Below are 18,592 nucleotides of genomic sequence, written 5' to 3' on the forward strand. Positions count from 1 at the left end.
AAGTCAGGTGTGTCCAAGGAAAGCTTTGAAAGCAAATCCATAGACCTTAAATTTGAATGCCTGTGTAATAGCTTTGCAAGGCTGAGGTCAATATTATAAGCAATCGAAGTCTGGCTGTGTTTGATTTATGTAGATTTTGAACCACTTTTAAACTATTCATAGTTTGTTTAATGCAGAATTAAATCTTAATTTTTGATGACTGTTCTGACTTAGGTGAATGATAAGAAGCCATGTAGAAAAATGGTAATAGTAATGAAATGTGCGTGATCTTCCAACTACTCATTTGCAAGATTTTTCTTTCTTTGTCTTTTTGCTTAATTGATTGTGTAACAGGATAGTTCCTTGGAGATGTCGACGGAAGGCTGCCAACTTTAACCACGAGTCTGCAGTGTCACATGAATGGTATTGCAGTGCTTCATCACTTCGCTCCTTGGACAGGAGAGCAGAAGGCTGCAGTAGCACTCTGGTGAAAGTAATCCACTCTTACTATTTAGTTTTATTTGTTGCCCTCTTTCTTTCATTAGGCTAGGAAAGTTGAGAGCTTCATGAAAAGTTTATTGCATAGAGCACACATCACTAATGTGGATGGCCAAGGTCAGAGCCTTAGATGTCTCGTTCTCTCCATCAACACCTTTTCTGCAGTTCTGGCTGAAGCGTTTCTCCAGAGCTGCACTACACAGAGCCATGAAGCATTCCACTCCTAGGGGAAATTACTTCATTTCACAAAATGGTTCAGGTTCTTCACTCTGATACTCTTCTTTTGCTTCTGTATTTCTTGTCCCTCTGCTGTTTTCCTAGGTTACAGGCATATGGACAGTGCTTTGTGCTGGGGATGGTGGACCTTTATGCTTTGTTCTGTCATCTTCTAATTGGCTTTATAATTTTATATTTTTATCTATATATTTTTTATTTTTGTCCTAGCCTTTTGGGATACAGTACAGGCTGCCTTGAATGGTGGATCATTTCATTTTACATAAGCCATTATTCTGTGACCAACTAGGGCTTTATTTAAAATTATTTCATTTCTAAAAAATGTTTTCTATACTGAAATCAGGCAATTATTGATATTTCAACTTTGCTGCAGCCTACCAGCAAGCAGGGCCTAACCTCACTTTAGTTGCTGCTGCTTAAAAAGTTATTTTAGCAGATGTAGACGTGGTTCTGCAAGAGTCAACTGAGGTAATATCATAAAGGCAGTTTGTGTGAGTTGAAAGAAAGGATGTGATTGTAGTTGTTCAGTTTCAGAGCAATGGTGTAAGAGAAAATTATTGTGTGTTATCTGATTTCATTTCTCATGTATTCAGTATGTTCATCTTTCAAATTGTAGTCTAGAGGCTGTGTATCCGATTTGCTTTGAAGAAAAATATGTTGATATCAGAATGGCTACATTTGTGACAAATTTGAAAAAGTCTTCCCTTGAGAAACAATAGAAATTTTTGTATAAAAGGGAGGAAAAAAAAAGATTGTGTTAGAAAAGGAAGATTCAAGAAAGAAAATAATGATTTAGATTCTTACAAGTTTGTTTAGGACACATACTAGAGATAATACTTCTTGTGGGGGAAATGAGAAAATGATGAGTTTGGTTGATAATTAATTGCTTTAAATGAAATCAATTATTTATCTTTAAAATGTCACTTTGGGGTAAATGACTGTACACCAAGTATATTTTTAGTAGCAGTTTTGTCAGTAATTTAGCAAGTAAAATGCTGCTTTTCAGTATTTCTTAGTAGCTAAAACACTAATGATGTTTTTAATACATCACTGATATACAAAGAATAACTTACATACTCCATTTAATGTTTGTGGGTTTTTTTGTAATGTATCACCATTTTTTACTTTTACTATACAATTCTTAAAAGTCAACTGTTGGTGTTGTATTACTTTTCTATACTTGGGACCTTTATATGGAACTTTTAAAGGCAATTCTGAAGAGCAAAAGGGATGAATTGTTAGGATTGTAGCTAAGGTAGTATATCCTGCTAAAAAGCTGTATTTCTCCACAGATAGTTCCTTGCAAGTAGAATGCTGTTTTGCAGTAAGGTGGTAGCCAAATTTTTCATAGTATTATGTGTTGTGTGCTAACTTTGATCGAATCATGTAGACCATGTTGCAAGTTGTTGAAAATCTAAAGCAAATACTAGTATGAAATGCCCAGTAGAATACCAAGGAAAGAAAACAGAAGCAGTGGGCCATGTGAGTTGACTTGCCTCCTGGTACGGATGTTTGCTTCAAGTATATCGACTCCTAAATATATCTTTCCAGGAAAAAAGATCCTATTCCCAGGGATGGCTTTCCTGTGTCTCTAACAGTGTGCCTATAAGATCATTAAATCATTATAAGAAACCAAATTGACTAATACAGAATTTGAGATTTTCACAATACGAAGATTCACAAATTGCTCAATAACAAGCTTTGTACAAAAGAGCACCCCATTTCTTACGCTGTAACATATTATCTAGGTGTATATATGGACTTGCCACAGCGCTTTCAAACTGAGAAGAAAATATAGTATGTCTGGTGTGATGCAGGTTGGTGAGATATGGTAGACCTACTCAGGTATAATGCATTCTGGAAGTGCAGATTTTGGGAAAGGATCATTATACTTGCAGACGATACTGTTGAGCATTCTCTTCTCTAGTAGCTAAACTTACAGGGTTTTTGTATACAAACTACTATCTGTAAGTGCGTGTATATCTATCTTCTCAAGGTAGACATTCCAAAATACTGTAGTATTTTCAGTTAGACCTGTAAATTTCTTAGGTATGTGTATTTCTTGTTGAGTACTTTTGGGTTATTTTACTATTAACTGAAGTTACAGGCTAGATGTTAATTGAATATTATTGCATTATGCAAACAGTAGTTAAATTTAGATCATTTCTAATAAAATACACAAAGGAGAATAATTTTTTTCTTCTCTTTTGTCTCTGCACTTACCATAATTTTTATATTCTGTACTTTAGAACATGAATATTCTGTTTTAAGTTTTTAGATTAATGAAATCTTTATGCTGGTAGATCTACATATATGTGTGTATATATTATATATAAAAGCAGTGCATAGACTGTTAGGGGAAAAAAAATCCTGTGAGTATGAATTTGAAAGGATGTTAAATTTCCTTCTCTTTGGCTTATCTTCAGTATAGCCTCAAAATATCTTTCCACAAAAGATGAATTTGACAAAATTGCTCTCTTGAGAATTGACAAAGATCACAGTGTACAGTACTTTTGAATGCAAGAATTCAGCAGATTTAAAAATAGGTATATTTAGAAAGGCATACAATCCTCTTGACTTTAAAATAATACGTTGATGTCTAAGTTTTTGATATATTTTCTTCCTATTGCTCTTTGTTTAGCAAAATCTCTTGTTAATATTGTCCCCAGGAGATGTGCAGATGATAAGAATCATTTATATGATGAGTGAATGTGTTTGGATCTGCCTGTGTTGGTGGTGAATGCTGCTTTCCAGCTACCCAGGGCTAGCTTGTGCTCTGCAGTCTCGCTGCTCATGAGAAAAACAACAAAATCTCTCTGCCCATCAGTTTGACTTCCAGTAGTAGAGGTAATAAAAGGAGTTATCCAAGGTGCTTCTAAGGAAACTTTCCCTTCCCATATGCAGGTCTTAGTCCAGAAGTGTCCAGTTAGTAAGGTAGCCAGCTCTGCTATCTTCATTTTACAGTAAGACACGTTAAGAGTTTATCAAACTTTGGGTACACAAGTGGGAGTCCCATATCCAGTTGCTCTACAATTAGCACATACAGAAGGTGTTACAAGGGTCAGAGAGGAGGAAGGGGGCTGCCAGGGGATCATATGGAGCAACAGCTTAAGTTTCATTTACGTGGGAGTAGAGTAGTTCCTCAATTACAGTCACATGCCTGTGTTGGATAGTGTGAATTGCTGGAAAAATAGTGGGGTCCTGCAGTAAGCCTACAGGCTCCCAGATGCCAGCACGGATGGGACTCCTCTGACTGTCAGAGCTCTGCAAATGCTTGCGCTTGGGCAGGGACAAAGCTGTTAACAAATCCATGCAAGGGGTATAGTGGAGTATCAGAATCAGAACATGCATTGTGGTACACAGATCTTTGTACAAGCTGTTGTTATGAAGTTGCAGTTTCAAAAGAGAGCCTTAATTATGAGCTTTGAGGCATACATTGTGATTAATTGTAATATTCCGTGTTAGCACAGACTGGAAATGTGTGAATGGGGAAGAAGCTGAGGAAGTGTTTGGATCATTCTGGACAGCTGCAGACATTCCAGAGTTTCATTTCCTTCGTGCCCTTGTGCCCATATGTATTTTTATGGTGGTGTGGGTTGGTGGTTTGGGTTTTTTTGTGCATAAAGATTAGAAAATAACTTTTAATTGTTACTTATGAAGCACCATATGGCTTTGTAATTTCGCCTTTCCATGGAATGTGGAAAAAAAAAATAATTGGAAATCACACTCAAAAATCTATTATTAAGCTAATCAAGCTAACAGCTTGTCCAGTGTCCTCATACAGTGTATGTTGTGACTGTGTATAGTAAGAAGCAGCTCTTTATAAATCCATAAAGAAAACTAAGGGGATAAACAGAAGCTAAGAAAAGAAGAGAGACTGCGTACATTGGTACAGTGCATGGTCACCAATATTGTTAGCTCAGCTAGGAATCTGCTGGGTAAAATTAAGGACATTTAGTGTTTAAACAGCTGCTTTACAGTGTGATATAAATCATGAATGTTATTCTTCCATGATCAGAAACTCAAGGGTTGTCCCAAGGGATAAAAGGTTTTTATACCATCTTTTACTTTTCCTCTTCCTTTGTAAAGCTAATCGAATGGAAACTTAAGTAATGGTGGTAATGTTGCAGTTGTTTTTATATTGTTTTGTTTGTTTGTTTGTTTTCCATGTGAATTCCTTTGTTTCTTGCTTAGGTTTCCTATTTTATGCTCCATACTTAAAAATATATTCTATTGCCACACTTTTATGCTTAAAAGTAAATTATGGAAGATTTAATATATATTCCCCAGTTTTTATGTTTTCTACATTAAGTACAAATTTTTCAATGTCTGCAGTTTAGTAATGGATAAAAGAATCAGAATCAGTCAGAATCAGAAAAGACTTTTTTTTTTTTTTCTGGCCTGTCTGCCTTATGCCTTATACATAATCACAAAGAATAAAGTTTTGAAATCCTTCCAGGAAAACAGGTGTGAGTATTGTTGCAGTTAGGGGCGAGAGCAGTGTTGGTTCTTAATGACTGCTTGACTTCAACACTACAGATTGCATGAAACCTGTTCTCTGAATTGCATTAAAACAAATGGAGTTATGGAATTCAATCAAGAATTTAGGACTGCCTGAATCTGCTAACTTTGAAATATGTTTGTGTATATATATATATATATATATATATAAATATATATATATATATATATAATGTGTTTAAAAAAATAAATGTTTTCAGAATACTTTGGCAAGGGAAACTTGAAATCCCTGAAAAGTTTGAAAGGTAAAGAAACTAAGAAAACTGTAAGTAAACTTGTTTTGCTGTAACTCTTTTCTGTACTTTAGGCAAAAGTGAAATGTGGAGAGAAGTAACTTGCTAAAAGTCAGGTAAAATGATGAGTTTTTAATTTTGAGTGTTTTAAGAAAGATGCATCACAAGATTTATAAGTATTTTATATTTATAAGGAAAACAGGTAAATTCCGTATCTGGTTATTGAACCACACAATTTTGCATGCCCAAATTTCTAATAAATCTCAGTACATACTAATAGATTAGACTGAGATGCTTTCGTGATGACATCAGGTAATAGGGAATCACACCTGATACACAGCAGAAATATTCGTTGCTTGCTTTTGCAGATTCTTAGTCTGAAATTGTCCAAAGAGGAGAAAATTATTTTAATGTCCATATTACAAATAATACTATGAAGTCATAAAGAACAAAAATGGTGGATATATTAACAGAAGAAAATATGCTTGCATGGATTTTTATTTTGTTCGGTATGTACTATACAGTATGCTGCAGGAGGGCAGGCTGTTGTTGCAGGTTACAGAATGTGTCCTTCTCTGTTTTACCTGTAGGATGGATGTTGTTTGAGAGCTGGCATAAAAAGCTTTTGCTAGTTCTGTCGATAGACTTCAGTGCTCTTCCACCATGTGAAGAATTTGTTCCCCCTCTGATGGATTTTTCAAACCACGTCTCCTCCTGTGTTTGTAAGAGAAGATGACAGGTAGTAGTTTGTCTAAACTCTGGGTCTATTCCAGAGCAAAATTACATTAAAAATAATGAGAATTTAGGTTGAAAAGAGAAACTCGTAAAGGTTGGCAAATTATCAGAAACAAGATTTCTGATAAAATTTTAAACATGCATGTACAATGAAAGAATTTTAATGTGAAAACTTTTCTTTGGATCCCTGCCTTGAGGTGCATATTTTTGCCTGCTGCTGGATGTCGTGAGGTTCTGTTTGCTATATAAGTAATTTATCAACTTTAACTTAAATATAAGAAGTGTGATTACTTTTACTTTGAGGTTTAAGAGTGCACTATTAAGAGTGAGCTTTAGCTTAGTTGATTTTATCTAGCTTTAAAATTTTTATCACCGGTGAAGTGTGTAGTAATGGTTATGAAAGCAATTAATAACAGCACTGACAGAATCAAGAGACTGACTAATTTATCATTATAGATTTTAATGAGGCTTATAATCTAGCAATAAATATACAATATATTCAAAAGCGTGGAGTCATGAAAAGGATGATTTATTTAACTTTAAACCAGTCTGAAAACCAAAGGTTGTAGAAACTAGATGTGTAAGAACATAATTCTTTTCAGCGTTACAGAGCAGAAGGATGGAAATAACAGAGGAAGGGAGTTAAGCTTAAAATAAGGGCAGGGGGGAACACAAATCAGTTGCACGATTCATTCTGAAGATGTTGAAGCACACCAGTAGTTTTGTAGATGTGGGATGAATCTTGTTGTGGACAGCTTCCATTTCCCGTCTCGATCTGCTTCCTTGGCAGGGCGTAGGAGCACCTCAGACGTCCCTGCAGTGCTCAGGAGTTGGGGGGCAGCAGGAGCAGTAGCAAGACTTGCTCTGTGGGAAAAGCTGTCTCAGATTTCAGAGGAAGTTCATGTAAAGTGGCACAAATATGAACAGTTCTTACAGCAACTTTGGGATTCAGAGTTCAGTTTGGGAATTATGCTCAATTACTGTTTTTAAATATTATTGTTCATCCTTACAGCTTTTATTGTTCTCTCTTCCTTGTGCTGGTGTAAGTACACCAGAGTGTGTCTGGACAAGAGTGTTGTTAAAGAATAGTAAGCACCTGCAGGATCCTGCCTAAGCAGTGTAATGGGATGGCTGAAACTTTGGAAAATAGATTAGAGATGGTCTTTCCTGAAGAGAAGTTAGAGAAAGACAAAAGTAGCAACAACAAAAGAGGACAGATGAGATCCAGAAAAGTAGGCTTCCTTACTGAGAGGGAAAGATTTTACTGTTGAATCAGCTAGAGGTAGGAAAAAAAATAATCCAACCCACAAATTTAACCTTTGTAAGGGGAACTCTTGCAGAAGACAAGCTTTAAACTGCAGAGATGCAGCCTGGGGGAGGTTATCCAGAATCCTTAGCAGGCACTCCTGCACTTGAGCTTTTTCCATCACCACTGATGGGGAAACTGAAGTAGGAGCAGCATGCAGGCATTCTGGGTTTTGGTTCTTGTGCTGTCTGAAGTGAGGTGTAACTGCTGTCAGAAAAACTTCTGTAATGTCTCACTTATTTTCATCAAATGAGGGGCAGAGGAGGGAGAGACAGAAGGGAGAAGTGTATTGGGAAGAGAAGCTCTGTTTTAGAAAATCAGTAAATCAGTGAAATCAGTAAATTGTTGTCATGGCTTGCCGGGAATGCCTGTGGGCATCCCAGCCAGTCCTTATTGGAGTAATATTATAGACTGTCATGAAAAAGATGGTGATTAAAGCTTGACCAGACAAAGGGAAGGTAGAAGTTGCACGTGTCCAAAGGTAACAACGCAATTTGTGTTCCTCGGAGGGCTTCTACTGGGTAAATGCATTATTAGGTTGGCCTCTGCCTCCTGAAGGTAGAGAGTTTGGAGCTGCTGGCAAATGGAAGTACCCCATCTAGCTCTCACAGGACTTTGGGGAGGGGGAGTGCTTGAAGAGCTCTGCCCTACATACAGCACAACCCAATGATACTGGGTGAAGAAGGGTGGCTAGCAGAGTGCTTAAAACTAATACCTGCCCAACCCCACTGTGGCTGGGGTCATCTGTGGCGTATTGAAGGATGGAGGAGTCTTACTGACCCCTGCTGCCTTTGTGGATGGGCTCTCATGGGTTTGTGGGCTCTGTGTTTGTGCTTCTGTTTGGGTCAGTGAGGAGTTGCTGCATCTGTGAGATGTTAATTTGGCATGTCCTCAATTTGTCTTCATTGCGGTGTTCCCATGGCACTGGGCTGCTTCCATCTATTTCGCAACATGTCCTAACCTCATAACAAGAGGGATGTCTGGGTTTGGCCCTTCTCTTGTCATCAGCTGCCTTACACTGGGGTAAAAATACATGAATGTAATACTGAATTGGGTTCTGCATTTTTAAGAGGTGCAAACACTAATTAATTTTCCCAGAACCCCTGCAGATAGAGAAGCCGAGCTGCAGAAAGTTGCGTGGTGAGACTGAGATGTGATTAGGATTTTGTATGAGAGTGCCTCCCATTCAGTCCCATGCTCTAATTCTGAAGTGTGTGAAGCCTTGCCAGTGTATTCCCTAGTGCACTGCTATAATTTTTTTGTTCCTAAACAGGCAAGAGTGAGGCCTAATACTTTGTTGTCTTGCATTGTCTATTCTATGCAGTAGTTTAATTTTGGTAAGCTACAGCACGTGTTAATGTAATTTTTAACACGCCTAATTTGCAATCACACAGTCATATCAATAATAATGGTAAGTTGTTCACAGGTAATAAATTAGTGTACCCTGTAACGGGCAGAACTATGGTTCTCAGGGTATTGTTTCATGATGAAGAATTCAGTAGTTAAATATACACAGCAGTGGGCTGAGAACAAGCTGTTCATTTTTGCTGCAAGCAGTACCAGTGGACCAGAGTAATCATAGCTCCCCAAAGCAGGACAGATTTTATTGATTCTAAATAGGCTTTCATTATAGAATCAAGCTTGTTGCAATCGCAAGGACAATCTCTGCCATTGGTATTCACAATGCTGACTGAAGGGAAGGAGATATATTGTTCAGTGCAATGTAAAGGATGCTTGTGCCTTGGAGTTCTGTATTTTGTTCTGTCGAAACAACTGAATTTATTTAAAATAGAAGTACTTAAGTCTTTTTCCTACGTTGTTAGGTTAAATTTGTTAGAAACGTAGTTGGACCCAACTACAGTTGTGAAATCTTAAACTCTGAGGCCATTTCTGAGAACTGCTGGTCCCGCTTATTTAATGGCATCTGGCTTAGGAACAAGTTGTATTTTTGCTCAATTTTTTAAAGGACTCTTCTATCATTTTTTTTCTGTAAAATTAGCGTGTGTGTGTATATATGATTCAGTTAATAAACTGTTAAGTCTGAGATATTAATGTGTCCAAGTTAAAATTAGTTAAGAACACATGCTGTTACCAGAAATGCGTCATTAATCTGCAAGGAGCAGTTTGCAACTATTTGCTGCTAAATTAGTGACACTTAGCAAACAGTCTTTTTTTGTATTATTTTTAATGTGAAAGAAATTTTTATATCAACAAGTCTATATGCGCTCAAGAAACAAGCTGTGTGTTTTGTATAAAATTAAAAAACAAACAAACAAAGGTTTATCAGTCAATGGACATAAACAGAAGTTCATTGGAGCCTTAATTACCAAATGCATTGCTGTTGAAAATGTTGCACTGTACTTTATGGGGGTGTAAAGATATGTTGCTTGTGCTAGGTTCTCTTCAAATGCAGTATTTATAACCACACAATCCTTCCTTAACATTTTTCCAACCTTACTGCAGCAGTTTGGAAGGGTGCTAATTGAAATTAATTACAGCTTTTTGTTTTTAATGAGTACAATATTGACTTTATATACAGCTTTTTATTTATTTTTGTTAGAGCCTACAAATGAAGGTGAAGGTGAATTGCTTCATACATTCCAACTTAAAACATGTTTTTCTTTGGGGGTTGACTTCCATAACATAATTTGGGAATTCAGGCAGGAGATGGCATAAAAACAGCTCTGTGTGAGCGTTTCAAGAGATCGGCTCTTTAAGTAAAATGGTGATGTTAAGTAGTGAATCAGCTTGGTAAGTACTGAATGATCAAGCCTAGTTACTATAAAATAAGATCTGGCTGGTTTACTTCATTTTACAGAGCTTGGGCAAATAACTATTGAATTAAATTGCTTCCTGTTGCTTTCCCCAGGGCAAGAAGAACCTGCTGTACCGTGCTCTGCTGAGCTACTGTATTGATTAGTTCTTCACATCTAATCCTTACATGGTTATGCTTACTTTCTAGTGTGTTTATTTATGGTTTTGATAGTTGTTTTTCTGAAGTTATTGTATTGCCTTGATAGTCCTCTAGTGGATTATAAAAACATAGACATTATTTCCTTTCTTTACCTTCATTTGTTGTAGCCAAATGAAGATAATCAGCGCTCTGCAGCGTGCCATTTATGACTAAAAAGGAGTTGCTGGCCTAGTGATGGGTGGCACAGAGGGCAATGATCATTGGCTCAGCTGACATCACATACCACTGACAACCAAAACTCATCCCAAAGCACTGTTGGGATGGTTGGCACCTAAACAGATCTAATTAAATGCTTGCAGCATCTATTAATGATACTATATTAGATTCTTTATCACAGCAGCTATTGGGATGTTAGGGTTTGCTTCTGTAGCTTGGGAAGTGATTTATACTTTTAATTCATCTTAATAATTTGTGTGCTTATAAAATACTTGATATAAAACTTTTTGTTGCATTTAAATTTCCTTGTTATCTGCCTTGGAGTGGCATGAATAATAGGGAGCTCAGAACATGAATATATTGGAATGCATGAAATATTTTCAAGGTGAATGCTTTTAAGTTTCAGAGTGATGTATGTCAGGTGTTACTGAATGGATTAACATCTGGAGGGATTTTGTCTTGAGAAGCTTAGGAATCGGGCATCTGCTGGTACAGTACCTTCGATAGCTATGTTAAAAATACATTTCTGTCTTAATGTGGAAATTAGAATATATGTATTTTATAGTATTTTTTTTTCTGTCCTAATATACAGCTTGCTTTTTTGTTGCTGAAATGTATTATCCTCAAACTTTGAAATGATGCTGTGTTAGAAACTGAGCTTCACCAAAAATGATCTCATATCCAAAAGTGTATTCAGTCATCTGTAAAATATTTATATGTAACACAAAACTAGAAAGCCTTTGCTTGACTGTAAGTATCTATATATCCTCTATGCCACTTAAGCACTAAGTCTGTCAATTTAATAACAAATTGTTGTGTTTTCTTGGATACTTGCATCGACTATTTTGATTCAAGGGGTGACCTCATCCAAACATCAGTAAAGTCAGAGAACCCCACAGAATTCAGAGGATATTGACTCAGTCACAAAACAACAATTTTATTCTTTAGGCCATGACTAATTTAGGACAGGATATGTTAATTTTAGGATCTCAGACTTTGCAAAATACCTAGTAATTTTATGGTAATTGTAATTGTAAGAATTGACAGTATTCGTTGTTGATGAACATCTTATAGCCACCTGGAAGATCTTTGTGGTTCAAGAAGCATCCATGGAGCTGCAGAGATGATGAAGGATGGTTTTGTTTGTTTTGTTTTTTTTTTCTTTTCCCCGTTTTACTCGATAAGGATATGAAGATCTCTTCTGTTTGGAACCTGTGTTTCACTGCAATTACTTTTTTCACTTTGTCTTGCTGCACTTGTTACTGTTACGTTCACATTGCCAAAGCTTTAGATGATGCCTTCTCTCATCTGAAGGGCATGGGATAACATGTTTTCTGTTGCTGGATTTACTTGGTAATGCCAGCATCAGTTGTGAGGGGGATGAAAATTTCTTTTATAACCACTTCCACAGCCTTACTTTCATGTATTCAGAGCAAGGACTGGAGTGTATTTTCCTTGATGAGAATTTTTGTTCTGCATTCAAGAGAAATTATGGTTTGATTCATGATTTAAAAAAAAACATGCCAGAGTGTAAGCCAACAAACCATATCAGCATACAGTTTGATATGCAGGTTGTGTAGTATTAATAGCATGATTTTTATCTAAATAATGTCGTATTTATCTAGCTGATAGTTACTATATATTTATCCTTTAATCTCCTTTTTCTTTTTTCAATGTTGCTTTATAAAATGGTGAATTGACTATCATTTTATTGCTCACCAGTTTCGAACTTCCCATTTTTTTTAAACAATCTAACCAGCAAATACGTTTTAAACTTAAGCTAACAAGCTCAATAAATGACACATGATAGAATAGCATTGTGTTTCTTTCACAGAGGCAAAGGAAATTGTTCTGAAGGCACAGATTCTGGCTGGAGGGAGAGGGAAAGGTATTTTCAACAGTGGATTGAAAGGAGGAGTCCATCTAACTAAAGAGTAAGTCTTTAAAATTGGAAAAAGTGTGAATTAATTGATTTTGTTTTCATATTTAAGCTGTTTACAATTGCTATTTGACTTTCTTTTAATATCTTTCAATAGGCTAACCTTTTTCCTTTGTTTGTAGCCCTAAGACTGTTGAACAGCTTGCTAAACAGATGATTGGGTACAATCTGTCAACAAAGCAAACTCCAAAGGATGGTGTGACAGTGAAAAAGGTAAGATATATGCCTCTTAAAAGTTGAGAACTGTGTTTAGCTACAGCATGTATTAACATGCTGTGCTATATGCCATAGATTTTTTTCCATTCCTTTTCCAACATCAGATTTCTTTCATCTGGTTGTTGAAAGAAAAAAAAAATACATTACACTTCTTATCTTTGTATGCATATGCTTTGTCTGTAAAATTCAGCATACCTAATTTCTCATAGCTTCATCCTTTATCAAATATATACTAAATGCTAGCAGAACTCTATATAGCATAGCTGTACATGCATATAGACTGTCTGCTAAGAGAAGTAATATATACATGATGACTTGCAGTATTATTATCTTTAATTCATTTACGAATAACTTTGGGCAACCCTCATTAAAGATAGAGACAGATGATTTTGTATGAGAATGATCTCAATTTAAAAAATAAAAAATGGTCGCGATTGAAAGTATTTTGTTTTTAACATGTTGTGGATGCATGGTAAAATGTGGGCATGGTCATGGTTGAGTTGAGCTAGTATGCTGTAATTAATTTTCACTTCTAGCTTAGTACAATTCTCAAAGTCAGGAAATCCTAGCAATTACCTACTATGTATGTTTTTATCTCTTGCTTTGTTTGTCTGAACAAAGATCCTCAGACAGGTGCGTAGTCAAGACCCACACTGTATGTGATGCCAAGAGATAATTTGGCATGAGCTGAAAGGAATTGCAGTTCACTTTTTAATATATTGTGAACAGCTTGGTATTAACATAGAAGGGGAACACTTGTCTGGAAAGCATCTATCTAATGAGGGCTGGAGAAGGGTGCTTAGGTGGTTCTTCTCTTGGGGAGCAAGAACAGCAAATTACCATCACTCCTGGTAGGTGTTGTTAAAAAGAAATACTAGATATTAAAAAGAAGGAACAGTATTACTATTAAGGCATGTCTGTCAGAGATTGTGATAACAGTAAGGTTATAAAAAAGGATATACATTTCCAATATTAAGGCACTCTGCTTTGAGAATTGTGTATTGTAAAAGCAGCTTGCCTTTATAAATTCTTTGGTTTTATTCTTTTCCTGTAGTTGAGCTACTTAAAATGCATCAATACAGGAAATTTTACTCTTTTGTCTGAGTGCAAGTCTATTCATTTATATGTTCCGTTCTGAAAAGGAAACTTTTAAGTTTTCTTTGAAATTGATAGAAATGAAAGAAAGGTATGACTCTTGGGAATTTTTGAGTAAGATTATTTAAAGGATTTATATTAAGATGACTTCTGTGTCACGTATAGAATAGCTATAGAAGATTTAACTTATAGCTTTCCTTCCCATCCCCATCTTTCTTGTATAAGTAACAGTCAAGAGGCATATATGCAATATAACAGCATATAACATATAACAGCATATAACAGCAAGGGCATATATGAAGCATAAGGTGAAGTTTGTGCTACTGAACTTAAGAGATTTATTTTGATGAGACAGAAAAGTAGCCTTGATAGTATATTTTTTCCTTTAAGTTGCATGAAAACTTTTGCAGGAAATACTTTGTAAAAATACTTTGTAAGCATTTTAACATGGATTCATGATAAATCTGTATGATGGTTTTCACTGAGAGAAGCTGATTGTCTATTGTCAGACATTACATTCTGATTTTACAGTTCATTCTTAAAAGTCATAGGCTAATTCATATGTTTATCACACAGATACATAACAAGGTAACAGTATGTTCTAAATTTTGGTGTCAAGGTCTTGAGTCTTGGTAATTTATGGTAAGATCATATATCCTGTTTTAAAGTAATTAAATATATAACAGATTGGTTAATGGTATCCTCATTGTTTGTTAGAGAGTTGAAGAAAACCTGCTTAAAGTGATGCATCTGTGTCATCAAAAAGACCATTCCCCAGGAAAAAAAAAAAAAAAAAAAGTGTCTTTTAAAAACATCTATATTTCTCAAGTTTAGCCCATTCTAGGATCTTGAAGATAGTTAAAGGATTTGAGGCATTCAGGTTTGCAGTATCAAGACTGCAGTGCCAAACACTGAAACTTTAATCAAGGCACAAACTACATAAATGTGAATAAAAATGGGTTTAGCTGTGTCTAGGCTCTCATTTAGTGAAGAGGGCAGATAGTAGTGCACAGAAAATGCCAGACAGACTCTTCATATTTGCTTAGAGGAGTAGGGAAGTTGAGAATAGAAGGCAATTTTGTTCAGTTTCAAGGCATTTGCTCACTCTGTGTGTATATGTAAGAATGCACGTTTATGTGTACTTAAAGAAGATTGCAGTTCACCCTGAAAAGAAGAGGCATATTTTTACATTTTTTGAACTTTTCACTGTTTTTGAAAGTCTGAGGGAATTCTTATGTTTAAAAATAAGTAAATAAATAGTAAAACTTGTTTTTTCTTTTTTATTTATTTTCAGAAGGAAAATAGTTATTAAATCACTTTCTTCAAGGCAAACAATGAGTTATTGTCAGGGAATGGAAGTCACCTTTTACATGTTTTTGTAAGGAAAGAGAAAAGATGGAATTTTCGTACAATTAGAGTAATTATGGAACAGAAAATTGAGTTTTTAGATTGCTTTCTCAGCTTGTGCAGAATTTAAAGTGTGTTTGTGCATTTTTAGACAGTTTCTTAAATAAATAGCAGGCTCCTCAGTTACTTCATAATTTGTAAGCTATTTTGTGAGTTTACATAAAATCCTCTTATGGCAGCTTGGAATTTGGAGAGCCTGGTTATCTGAGAAGACAGTCTTCTCTAATCATGACAACCTGATAAATTGCTACCTGTGTTGTCTCTCCAAGAAATAACGATTAACATTTTGAATATTTGATTCAGTATAAAGAGCCGTTATAGTTATCCTCATGAAATTAGATGTGACTTAATTTTTTAAGTAATGATTCGTTTTTGAGAAGGAAAGCTTGAAGTTATCGTGAAATTCTGAAGAAATTTTTTTTTTCCCCAGGGCGCTTTAAATATAAGCCTGATGTGGTAAGCTAGATAGTTTAAATATAAACCAAGTGTGCAAAACTGGATACTTCTTTGTCATAAGCAAATAGACAAAATATCAGAAAAGTTTGTAGATTTATTTGCACCCTTTTCATTTTTCAACCTTAGTTCATTATGGGTTCGCTTTAGTTACTTTAGTTTTGTCAAGTGAATGATGGGTAGCATTTAACAAATAATATTTAACGCCAGTCTCCCTGTTTTTGCTCTGCAGCAGAAAGGGAGGATGGTGAAGGGAGGATGGTAGCTGTTTTCACTGGGAGTAGAGAGATGTTGCACCATCTGACAACAATTTGTACGCTACAATAAGCTTGCCTATTACAGGGTAGACAGACTAGTGGTAGTTTCGTGAGGTAAGACAGAACTATTTGGTGATGTTGGCATGGTTAATTAGCAATGGTAAGAAGAAACTTGGCTCTGAAGCAGCAATGGAAAAGATACACGATTTAATAATACATGTTCCACCTGCTGTGTTTGCAAACATAGTCCTAAAGACTCATTGTGCTGATCCCCGTCATAAGCCTGGCCTGGATCCTGAGCACTCTGGAAAATGAACAACTCTGACAAGTTCCAGTAGGACCAGGTGGTTTTGTTTGACCTGAGTCTAAAGCAAATAACTCACATTTTTCAGATGCATTGATGCAGGATACGTACGAAGGTGAAACCATTCACTCAGGTAAAAGGTCTAATTGTAGCAACTCAAGGATGCTTTCCATATCTTTGCTTTTAATTTGATGAATTGTGGCAGGTAGCTGAGCTATGTTTCTGAAGTGGGCTTTTAGCATCCCTTTTATAGTAGTCTAAAATAGGCAGATGCTTTTAAGAGATATGGTAGTTTTTCTGTTTTCTTAGTTGTCTCCTTTCCCCTAGTTTCCCTTAGTTTGCTTTGTACAGTTGCTTGTTTGAACTATTTCTTTACATTACCCCATGTTCCATGAATGAGGAAAGGTAAAAGTAGAAAGAAGCAAAATTACTATAAAGAGTATCTTTTCCAAGTCAAAACACAATAAAGAAATAGCATCTTTCCTTGCACTGAGAGCAAGAGAGTTTCATTTAATTCCTTGTCTCTTACTTTTTTTTTTTTCTGTTCTATTGAGATGTACAACCTGGCAGAAGGTAAGTACATTATTTCTTATGTACTCAGGAGTAGAATGTCAAAATAGCGACTTGGGTGAAAGTATAGTGCATCTTTCTTGTTTATAGTCCTTGAACTATGAAAACCCCAGAAATACTTACTTGATGGAACACATCTTGCTGGGTAGGCAGAGTTTTAAGACTGCAGGTGTGTGCATGCCTCTTGCATCTCTGGAGTTTGAACTGCTGACTGATAGAATGAATTTCACCTTATCTTTCATTCAGAGTGATGATCTTTGCCTACCATCATTTTTCAGAGCTGTCACCTGATAAACAGACCGCATTAAAAAGACACTGCCATTCACTCCTTTTTAATTATATTAATCTTAAGGAAATATTTTTTCCTTATTTCCACTGCTTCCATTGAAAGATATGAAACAATGCTTAAGAGATTGGTTGTCAGAGGGAGAAGCTGTAGTGCAAATTAAAGTGCAGATGTGACTGCTCAGCTTCCAGGTTGAAAAGCATAACTGTTGTCTTAGAACAGAGCTCTAGCAGTGCATATTAAAGCTACGGTCTTTGCACCTGAGATTATGGCACCTGTTACGAGTGTAAAGAACAATTAGTAGCGATCATATGCAGATGTTTTTTAAAATGAAGAACATTTGGGAAAATTTGGTATTCTTCCATCAAACCTACAATTTTTTGAGTCCTTTTCCAACAATAAAACTACGTAGTTTCTGAAATTGCTTTCACAGTTATTGTTAAACTACTGCAAAAATCACAGTTCAGATAAAGAGGAGAGCATAGTTACTGTAATACTTAAATGGAAAGGCCTTTGACTTTTGGCATATTTTTGGGAGGAGAGAAAAAACTGTAATGAAGAATTTACATGGGCCATTCCCCCTCATGCTTAATGTGAGTACTTGTAGATTCAAAACATTGAATCTACAAGACTTGAATATTTTTTCTGTTACATGCAGAAGTATCTGTCAGATATTGGTTAAAAATGGCTCTGTAGTTTATAGTGATACAGAAAAATGAGTAGCTTTTTGGAAAAACAAATTCCTGTGTTTATAGATTGTGCCAATATCTGAGGGTGCACATCTGCTTGTCTCTAAAGTGAAAGTACAAAGCTGGATGGCAGAATTAGCTGTATCCTCATTTCTTTAAGAAATATTTAGGCAGGGCAGGAATACAGTGCTAAGATTGTAAGTGTAGGAGGTGGCCTTCTGTGAGAAGGAGGTAGAGAGTTTAAGAGACACTTTACTGGTGAGGAGTGCCACTACCTATGGGATGCATCAGAAAGCCAACATAACACCCTTACATGAATGTGATTTGCAAGACCAGTCCCTTGCGACTCAGATTTTTCAGGGGGCCACATGTTAAAGTGCTTGTTGGGAATTAAAAGGTGTTGTGGAGGTTGTCTTTGCAGCAGCTATGATTCTCTTCTTGGAAAAATCAGCACTAGGTTCCTGGTTTACAGTGTTTATTGAATATGAGAATAGCAGCGTCAGGGGAGTCTCTCATTTAGGGAGACAAGATTTATTGAAAAAAAAAATCACTGGGTTATATTATCTTGTAAAAGCAATGGAACGAATGTTTCTTTTCAGGAGAGTAAGGATCAAACTGGTGCTTTTTAAGGCATAGAAGAAAACATGAGCCACAATGTTCTGTGCTTGATCACAGCAGATGGAAATACTGTCTCTTACTGGTTCTGTTAATTTGTACTTGCTATTACATTGCAAAAGATT

General features: G+C 35.9%; 1 protein-coding gene across 2 annotated transcripts in view; it reads left to right on the top strand.

The window, feature by feature from the left end:
* SUCLG2 (succinate-CoA ligase GDP-forming subunit beta) overlaps positions 1-18,592 on the top strand; it is a 112,738-nt gene that overhangs the window by 38,816 nt on the left and 55,330 nt on the right. For both annotated transcript variants that reach the window (XR_014696397.1, XM_084530756.1), the window contains exons 3-4: positions 12,471-12,570; positions 12,698-12,788. Coding sequence is in view for 1 of the 2 variants with exons in the window: in XM_084530756.1 (XP_084386882.1) it covers positions 12,471-12,570; positions 12,698-12,788 (191 nt within the window). In the remaining variant the exon portion in view is untranslated. The remainder of the gene's footprint in view (positions 1-12,470; positions 12,571-12,697; positions 12,789-18,592) is intronic.

This window comes from Aythya ferina (assembly GCF_964211825.1).
Source record: "Aythya ferina genome assembly, chromosome: 10".
Classification (NCBI taxonomy): domain Eukaryota; kingdom Metazoa; phylum Chordata; class Aves; order Anseriformes; family Anatidae; genus Aythya; species Aythya ferina.